Here is a 9,886-nt window from a genome sequence, read left to right as displayed (position 1 = left end):
CTTTAAGTGCTAATAAATATCAATGTGTCATCTCAATTTATAAATGTTAAGCTGAGCTACAGTATGACTTTAAAAAGTTTTACAGTTCATTTAGCCGTCACTAGACTTTTGCTCAAGGTCATGACACTACAAGGTCATTTATTAGCAAGGACATGTAATGCTGTAATATTTCTATGAATATCTTGTTTTCAAACTGATGGCAACTGTTGATGCATCACTTCAATTCTTTTTTAATGAAACAAAATGTCCACTAAAATCTAATACTCTAATCTAAATTTAAAAATAAATACAAAATACTGCTTTTTTTTATAGATCTGAATCAATATGTTCTTATTTGGGTTCAAATTGTATCATTTTTGTCTGTTTAATCTCTATTTAATATAAGTGTGGGTTAGGCACCGGCGTCTGGACTAGCCTCTCTATGCCAAAGTAGAATTTGCTGTTTATGTAGGACTTGTAAACAGCATTTATTCACACAGCATTTAAAAGGTATAATTAGTTGGAATGTCCAAATAATCCCTCAAAAACGAAAGTGTTGTATTTTGGGCCTGACTAAAATGAAGAAAATCATCAACTTGTGAAAAAATAAAGGATGTTACAAAACAAGATAATAGGACTTGAAGCGCGTGAGTGTGTGGTTTTAGTAGGCTACTGGCCAGTTACACAAATCTACCGGTATATTTTACGGCATTCACTGGAAAAGTGTCACTTCTCGTTTACAAGTCTAGCTCTTTTTTGTGTTTTTTTTTATTCTATTTTTGTGCTTGCGACGGCTCCGTTTTTTGCAAAGTACCTGGAAAATGCCCGTGCTCATATTTTTATCTCTAGTTTGCTTTTCGCTGAAACTGTTTTGGGAAGGTTTCTGCGAGCGGGGAAAACCCCGAGTTGCTAAATTTTCTCTCATTCACACGCGCTCCATTCATTCGAACGTCAGACACGAAAGCGCGCGGACTTCCTGACCGGTAGCGTGGGCGGGGGTTCCCGCAAGTCTACCCTCAGTGACGTACATGCAGCAAAACAGCCCATATATGGGCATTACGTCAGCAGGAAAAAGAAGCCAACGTGGGCACGTTTTCAACGTAAACTTAAAGCCGTATGAATGAACGATTCGTTTTCTCTCCGTGCTTGAAATGAACAACCCAAACATTAGAATTATTTTCAAACGATTTTACTTAAATATAAAAAATATAAACAAAACAAACAGAAACACATTTAAATGTCTGGATCAACCTGACTCACAATATCAATAATAACTTACTGGAATGTTTTCATAGGGCAGCACTTAACAACAAAACCAAAGTTACTCAGGGTTACAAGTGCTTTCATTGTCCAGTCGGGAGTACCTTGTCGGTCAAGATGCTTTGAAAACGACTATAACACTATAGTTTTCTACAAGAAAACACTTAAAAATATATACAACGCTCGTATTCAGTGCTGCATTGGACCCTTTTCACAGACATTTTAAAAAAATGTGAAAATATAAAAAACTTTGCAAGACCGCTGAAACGCGTCATCAAAGTCTAACCATCATCACGTGTCACCAACACGTAAATCCAGCAAAGTTTTTAAATTGTCAAAAATATTTTGCTATTTGAGCAAATGCAAACACACACAAAAATATATATTTAATGTAGTCTCTCGTTCAATCGCTATAGTAGGCTAGCCTAATTTACCCAACTATGACGACTTCAGCCTGTGTGTGAAAAGGGTCCCTAGCATTTGCATCAAAACATCACAAACATGATCTGCTCTTCTTCCAGTGTTTCCCATTTGTCAGAGTCTGTGTAATCGCAGCAGTTCGTTTTTAAAACGACTTGATCTTTGGCGTTAACATCAGCTGGCAGCCGCTGCTCACATGGGTCATGACCTTCTGCTTGAGCTGGGCCACTTGCTCCCTCAACAGGGACGCGGTGCTGGACAGTCCGGCGTTATCAGTCTTTAGGATTTTCACTTTGTCCTCCAGCCTGGAGATGCGCTCCAGCTTCCGTCGCCGGCACTTGGTGGCCGCAAGCCGGTTCCTAAGCCTCTTGCGCTCCGCTTTGATGCGCTCCTGGTCCTCCATGTCGATCGGGGACATGGGAGGAGAACCGTCGCTGCTCTGCAGGTCGGGAACGGTCTGTGGCTCCTCTTTAAGTCGCTGTTGATGGAGCGCGTGTTGGAAATGATGAGGATGCGTCGCGTTTTGATGGTGGTGAGGGTGGTGGTGGTACTGAGGCAAGTAGCTGATGGTGGCTGTCGGGTAGTTGGCTGCAGATGTGAGGTTAGTGTTGGGATTGCAGCTGTTTAGAGTGGTGTACACGGGGGTGTCCGGTTGCAAGGAGGCACCGAAGACGGACGAAGCCGCCGAGCAGGACGACAGTCCTCCGGCTCCGATGGACACGTTCGGCGGGGGCATTTGGTTCATTTTGTGGAGCTCGTCCAGCGCTTTCACGAAGCCGTCGGCGAAGCCCTCCTGCTCCTCTGTGATGCTCCGGGTGTACAGATACTGCCCCGGGGTGGGTGATGTGATGACACCGTTACCGTTCTGGATGATGAGTCTCTCCAGCTCCGGAGAGGCGAGTTTCAGCGAGCCCACGTCTGCGGTCGCCGCGGTGTAGAAGTCGCTTTCGGAGCGGTGGGGCTTGAGGTTCCGGTAAGGTTCGCCGAAGCCCACGCTCATGTTCTGCTTTAGGAGCTTGTAGTCGTGCAGGGCAGCGTCTGGATGACCATAAGCAGAAAGAAACGAGTCGTCATGATAAAACGGTTGCTCCATTTTTGTTGACATGTGTACAGAAATTACGTCGGACGTTTTTTTTTTTTGAGTTGACTGTACAGTTTAATGTCCGTTAATCTTGTTCTCTCCGTAATATTACATGAGGCAAAAAGATGTCAAAGAAGAGAAAAGAAACGTCCAAAATAGTTTTTTACTGTACCAATTCGACAGGTGTTTTCCCTTGACAGCTGATGTCCAAAAAGTGCTTTTTCTGTTCTGTTCCCGGAGTTATTTACAAACAGCAGTACGCGGCGTCTTCGGGCTCCGTGCGCACTCAATCTCTGGAGAAGTCCGCCTCGGAGCTTTTTATACTCCGCGTTTCGAGGGCGTGTCCAGGCCGCTGATTGGACGAGAGTTGTTCCGCTCCTCGAGCTGTCAGATGGGCGATGACGTTGTTGCCAGGAACCGCTGAGATTGAAAACAACGCTGGAGGCGAGAGTGCAAAACTGAAGGGAGACTTGGGCTCCTATTTTTGTTTCCATAAACAAGACGCAAAAAACTAGCCGCAATAGTTGCATAGGCACTTTTAAGAAAAAATTTCCCATGGCCAAGAGAAAACAGAAACACTGTTGTGGTCTTGAGAGAGAGAGACAAACAAACAGCTCTAAAACGGTGTTAAAGAATCTTATAGCAGAACCAGTTTGTCCAAAAATGGAAAACCCCAATTGGTTTCAGCAGATTCAACCCGATATTATTCTCTTAGGAGATTTTAGGTAGAATGTGTTAGCAGTTCTAGCCTACAACAAGTGGAAATTATTTTAAATGTCAAGCTCTAAATATATTCCTTTAATTTAGGTGGCACAACTAAACTGGCCATTTAAGTAGCCTAAATACAGGATCGTAAAATGGGATTGGATCATTTTAACCCGGATGAACGTGTCAGGGTCAACCACATCATCCCGGCCCTTGTGAAATGTCAAGGGGGCCCATTATAAGGCCCTCGATTGTAAAGCGTACACTAGCCCTGCTGAAACCAGCCTAGGCTGGTTGGCTGGTCTTACCTGGTTTAAGTGTGTCTCTCAGCCTGGCAAAGCTGGTGTTCAGCTGGTCTCCCAGCTTGACCAGCTAAGACCAGCCTGGTCAGCTATAAATAAGTGTCCAAAACCCCTATAAAACCAGTCTGGGAGGCCAGCTAAATCCATCCAACCAGCTTAGGCTAGTTTTAGCGGTGTTTTTTTTTTTTTTTTAAGGGAGAAAAAGCTATGAGTAATATAAAATAGGCCTAAGTGTTTGAGTAATTCAGACTATATAATACATTTTTATTGGAGGGCTTATTGACCATTTGTATTTGAGTAATTTTACTCATATAACACGCAAAACATGAGTAATAATAGGCCTTTTTCATTTAAGAGTCCACAGATAGACTATAACGTGTTTTAAACGTCTTTAGAGATTCTTACATTAAAGCAAAAGCATAACCATAGCTCTCTATTGATCAGGAATAAACTGGCTCACGATTTGGCAACTGATATCAGTCCCATATATGGGCAAGACCACACAGTAGTTCCTCCTTAGTGAAGGACCGGGAAACCTCTCCCATGTGGGCCTGATTCCAGAGGCAACGCCTCCACACATGGAGAGGTGGAGGAGTGGAGGAGGGGGAGCACGCTTGAGAAGAGGCAGCACGTACACACCCAAAATGCTGTCGCAAGACTGGGAGATCGAAAGACCAACGTTAATGTGACATCTTAATGCAAATATAGTCAAGGTCTCTCATGCTTTATATAAGGAAATGCATTAGGTCAGGACACAATGGCACTTCACACCTGCTGTGTGTGTAGACGTTCACACGACCACATGCCAACACCTGTTTTGCACAAAAAGAAAGCCACTACTGTCTCCTCAATATGTTAATAAGTCTGAATCATCACTGGGCTAAATGCCAGGTGTAAACCCATGTTTCGCCATTCAGCAGCAGCGCAGAACCTTTCACCTATAAATCTTCAGGTACGCCACACTCCTGTCAAGACGACACACTCAACTTCCTCTCTTGCGGCAGTCCGTCAAATATTAAACTATGGTAGTGAACAGACTTTTTTTTTTTTTCAACAAATGTTCAGTGTAAAAGGGGGCTTAACCTTTTCGGTTGCCAGCATAAGGAGGTCAAACTAAATATAATATGAGATGTTTTATTTAGGTTCATTTTTAACATTTTTGCAATCCTGTTACCAAAATCTGAGGTATGACTAAATACAGTTTAACCCCCTGATTGTGATTCTGCATTTTGTTGTGAGTGTGCAAAAAATATTAAATAAACTGGAAAAATTCATAAAATTAAGTTACATTTACAGAAAAAAATATAGAAAAATTTCCAAAATTAATTAAACTAAGTAAGGAGATAGCTAGTTTAGGACAAAATTATGGTTTGGAGTTAATATTATATAGAAATATATATTTAAGGGTTTGTTGACTGTTTGTATTTGAGCATTTGTTTATATAGTACACACACACACTGTTATGTTTACACAATCTTTATGTTCACCACGACTGCATTTTACAATTTAAAATAACTGTTTTCTATTTAAATATGTTAAAATAGAATTTATTCGTGTGATCAAAGCTGAATTTTCAGCATCATTACTCCAGTCTTCAGTGTCACATGATCCCTGATGCACAAGAAACATATTTCTTACTGACCCCACATGCCAAATATGTACACATACTATAAATATATATATATATACTATATACTCATACTACTTCTCTTGTCCTCTGAATAATTCATTTGAGTGACAATGATTCAATGACAATGATTAGTGTGGACTTTTAGTTGTGTCATCAGTTGAGATCAGGGAGGTCATTCTTCAACTTAAGGGCCGCACACATTCTTCTGAAGTCTCATGGTCACAGGTTCAGATTTTAGGGAATGCACAGACTCATAAAAACGTACAATCTTACATTTATAGATGTGCATAGTTTAAATGCAGCGTAAGTTCCTATGTACAGTTTAGCTAGCTGACATATTGTTTGCATAACAATAAATGATACAGTCATTGTCTACCATAATAATGAGTAAGTCTTTTTTTTTTTTTTCATTTCAAAATTATGTTCATGAATGAGCTAGTCATAGTGAAAGTGTGAGGCTAGAGAAGATAATACTTCCAACCGTAACCATGTGGTATCGGCACAGAGAGCAGTGGCTTCCGCCCCATTTCTTTGATATCTTGAAATCAAATGGCTACAGGAAGTTAGCTTCCTCTCTCTTCATTCCACCACAAAGTTCAATTCCTATTTCTAGATATCATTCTTTTTAAGAATGTGCTTTATCATATAGCCTAAGTCCTTTATAGATTTTATAATATTTGCTTTGCTATTGTTTTTATTGTTTTTGATTTTTTCTCTCTCACTGCACCACTTAATTCAGCACCCATTACTAAAGGTTAAAGGTTAAAACCTTTATTTTATCTTTTTGCCACAGCATTTATTTAGCATCGGGCAAGATACTACATTTTTAAAGTAACGTAGGTGGTCACGGGCCATATTTTTAGATGTTCATTTGCATTTTCCCATCAAACCGCTTTCGCTATCAATTGATCCCACTCGCATGACGTCAGACGTCTGTCAGTTTCATCACACCAAGTCCAGATCAAAGTCAATTGCACAGAAGAGGTTTTCTGTTTTCTTTGAAGGCAGATGCACATGAGAAGTTGTAAACAGTACTTCCCGTTTAAAAGAACATTGATAATTCTTATCATTTCATCACAGTTACTGGAGCTTAAATACACAATTACATTCACGGCTCATGAAAGCGTTGTTTTGTTTTTTTCCGGAGCGAAAAGATAATCTGAGTTGACAGATTGTAGATTAAGGCAGTGAAGAAGGTACGGCATGGGGTGAAAGAGAAAAGCTGAAGAAACGAGAGAAAGAGCCTGTGGTCATATCAGTCAAGCTGGTGAAGATGGAGCCTGTAGCTTCGCCAGGAGAGGGAACACTTAAACATGTTCACCGACTATTAGCACATCCCTGCTCACTTCCCTGCCAGAGACGGAGAAAGAGCGGATGGAATGTTTCCTTGGTAAACGGGGAGAATCGTAACTTCCAATTTGGCAGCAAGATTTCCAAACATTCATTCTTCTGTATCAGATGCTTCAAATCTGTTTATAAAACAGCTGCTTTTCACAGTTCATCTGAAGTGGAATAAGAAATTCATGTTGTATTTGTGACAATTTCACTACATTTCTAATATTTGAACTTCGTGTGTTGTAGGGTGGAACACAAAAGCTAACAGTTTATGGTTGTCAAGCTACAAAAAAGGACCAAAAAACAATCAAAGTAGCCCATATAGTGCCAAGACTTTAAATATAATGCATGTGTTGCGTAAAAGGTGATCTGTTGACTTAACTTAAAAAAGACAACGGGTTTTCTCACTTTTTAAAAATTAAGTCAACAAATCACTTTTTGCAGTGAGACTACTGAATCACCAACTATTTGAAAACCTGTCTGACATTATTTGCAAATCTGGCATCGCTATTTCTGATAGTCTTGATGGCTGATTCTCAGGTTGGGTTACGATAATGTTGACACTTAAGGATTTATCAGCAATAATTTGCTGGGGTATTCCACTTGGAAAAAGGGTCAAACAACTATGAAGACCCTAAAGAGACATGGTGGTGGAAAAAAAAGAATGAGATTAGAGGAAAAAGGATAAAAAGTTTTGCGTTTTCCCTTAAGAAACTTTGCATTTGCTTGCAAAAACTTGTGAATTCCCTTGCATATATTTTGTATTCGCTCGCAAAGAACTTAAAAGGTTTGCGAGCGAACAAGTCTTTTGTGGATTTTGATATAGGTATATCAACTGGCCAGAATTTTGAGACCTCAATAAACGTGAATGACTATAACGCAATAGAAGCTCGCTCAAGTATACTGACGAGCTCAACCATTTAGAACTGTTTAGTAAATACAAACAGTATTATTTAAATTGTAGGCTACATGAATAGTTATTATGTGATAACCTTGACAGGACACCAAAAACCACGACTGTTCCCAGAAAACTACTGTGCCGTTGAGCACATCTCTCCCTCATCTTGGGCAAGGTTAGCGTTAGCATCAGCACTGACCCGTGAGAGGCCTGTAGGAGTCATGAGTCAGGTAAGAGTGACTCTTTCTGTCCCCACGGGCAAGGAGAACAACGTACAAGTCCTTCACAAGCATATTAATGGAAGAACAACATTATAAAGAAAGTTTGAGTTAGCTGGAGTCTTACTGTCAGTGCTAACAGATGGCTATTAGCATTTAAAACTCAAGCCCCCCTCTATTTCCCCACTCAGCCCTCATTATCCCGCTGTGCCGTGGGTCAGGGCACTGTTGTGTCCGCGGCTAATCGCGCTAATGAACGCTCTGCTAATCAGCGCTCGGTGACTGCGCGGGAACAGGCGCATTGCTGCAGGTGATGCGCAGAGGAGCCTCGTAGCAGTCGGAGACCTTTAGCACAAGGCACGCGGATGTCAGCGGGATGAATGAGGAACTGGCAGGAAAAGGCCGCGCGACGCTGCCCTGGCACTCGAGGGCACGGCAGACAGGCAGACAGGGGGCATATGGACGCCAATGAGGAGGGGAAATATTTAGAGAGCGCAAGTGAAGCCACTTGACGACATGCCAGATGCCAGTTAAATAGGGTGTAATGTTCTTCTAACCAAGTTACAACAGATGTGTGTTACTGCAAGGGACATTTGGAGAAGAAATATGAGTAGAAATATGTTTTTGCCATTTTAAATATGTTTAAAAATTACTGTTACAAAATGGTCTACTTGAATATTTATAAAGAAAGTCTCATTTATTAAAGTATTCAACTGTGCTGATGTTTAAACTGTTTTTTTTTTTCTCGTTTATAGGCCACATTCACTGCAATTGTGTAAATAAACAATCATTTCTACAGAGGGAAAGATTTTAAGTGTAGGCTATACAATTTAAATTTACACCTATTTTTATTTTTTTTTAAAATTACAATCAAATTAAATATCTTTAGAAGACTTGGAATATTGCATAGCATAGACTTCTTTATTTGCTTTTTGGAGCTTGACAGTTACAATCAACTCATCCTTGTTTTTCTCCTATGAAAACGTGTGTGTTTGGAGCGACATGAGGGTGAGTAGGCTACATAAAGTTGCAAAAGATTTTCTACTCTCCAAGGAGGGTGGGAAAGTTGAAAAGCTTTTGCAATTTTATGTATACTCACCCTCATGTACTCACCCTTTATTTACTCACCCATAATAAATAAATTAGCAAAAGTATATAGATCATTTAAAAAAATACTGATCGGTCGATAAAAATGGTCAGTTGGATCACAAGTAAACGAGGGAGACACATTTCCGTGTTCACCTGGTGTTTTTCTTCTCTTTTGTCCACTTTCAACCACTTCTGTCCTGATTTCTTCATGAGGAGGGTCTATGGGTGGGCTTTTTCATATCTTTCAATCTAATGGACAAAAATAAGCTCACGTAATTTACATATGAACGCACCCGGAGACGACAGAACAAAAGCTTTTGTTTTGTTTCTGCTCTGACAGCCGCAAGATCACGCTTGAACGCTGTGAGTGTGTGAAATCAGGAATGGAGAGAGAACATTGAGCTTAGTACATTTTTCATCTTCAAACCAAACTTGGGTATTAATGCCTTCAAAGTTTAAATCCCGTCTGGCTAATGCGCTTCCCATCATGTAGGTCAGTAGACGGAGAAAAGGCGTTCTTTTGTGCTTATTCGACCACATGAGAGTTTACACTACAAAAGCAATCCGGTCGAATGTGTTTTCGACTAACTCTGGAAGTGATTGAAAGTGGACATGCTCAAAGAGCCTCAGACCCCGTTTACACCTGTATTTCTTCGTCCATTTGTGATCCGATCAACCAAAACCAATCTTAATACCAGGTCTAAGAGTTCAGGGTGTGCACTTACAACGGTAGCCATATTTGTTTTTAGATTTAGAACATGAATATGTCAGCGCTCACGGGATCACAACTGGATGTTTAATATTTATATTTGGGAACCAAAGGCATATCGTCTGCAATAGATGTTGGTTCTTTCTTGTGGTTTTTAAGTAATTTACTGAAGATAATCACTTGCTCTTTCAGTTTTATTGTTCTTAATTAAGGATCTTAAAGAAACTAATTTAAAACTTGAAGAAAAATGTGTCTGTGAC

General features: G+C 40.3%; 1 protein-coding gene across 1 annotated transcript; it reads right to left on the bottom strand.

Annotated features, from left to right (window-relative positions):
- Positions 1 to 1,152: 1,152 nt before the first annotated feature.
- On the bottom strand, positions 1,153 to 3,029 carry junba (JunB proto-oncogene, AP-1 transcription factor subunit a). Its single transcript, XM_084106767.1, has 2 exons — positions 2,913 to 3,029; positions 1,153 to 2,697 (listed from the first exon to the last, which is right to left on the bottom strand). Exon 2 carries the CDS (start codon positions 2,657 to 2,659, stop codon positions 1,805 to 1,807), a length of 855 nt encoding a protein of 284 aa, XP_083962893.1. The 5' UTR covers positions 2,660 to 2,697; positions 2,913 to 3,029; the 3' UTR covers positions 1,153 to 1,804.
- Positions 3,030 to 9,886: the final 6,857 nt, after the last annotated feature.

The sequence above is a fragment of the Abramis brama genome (assembly GCF_963993115.1).
Source record: "Abramis brama genome assembly, chromosome: 2".
Taxonomy (NCBI): Eukaryota; Metazoa; Chordata; class Actinopteri; order Cypriniformes; family Leuciscidae; genus Abramis; species Abramis brama.
This window is presented reverse-complemented; position numbering and strand designations above follow the sequence as displayed.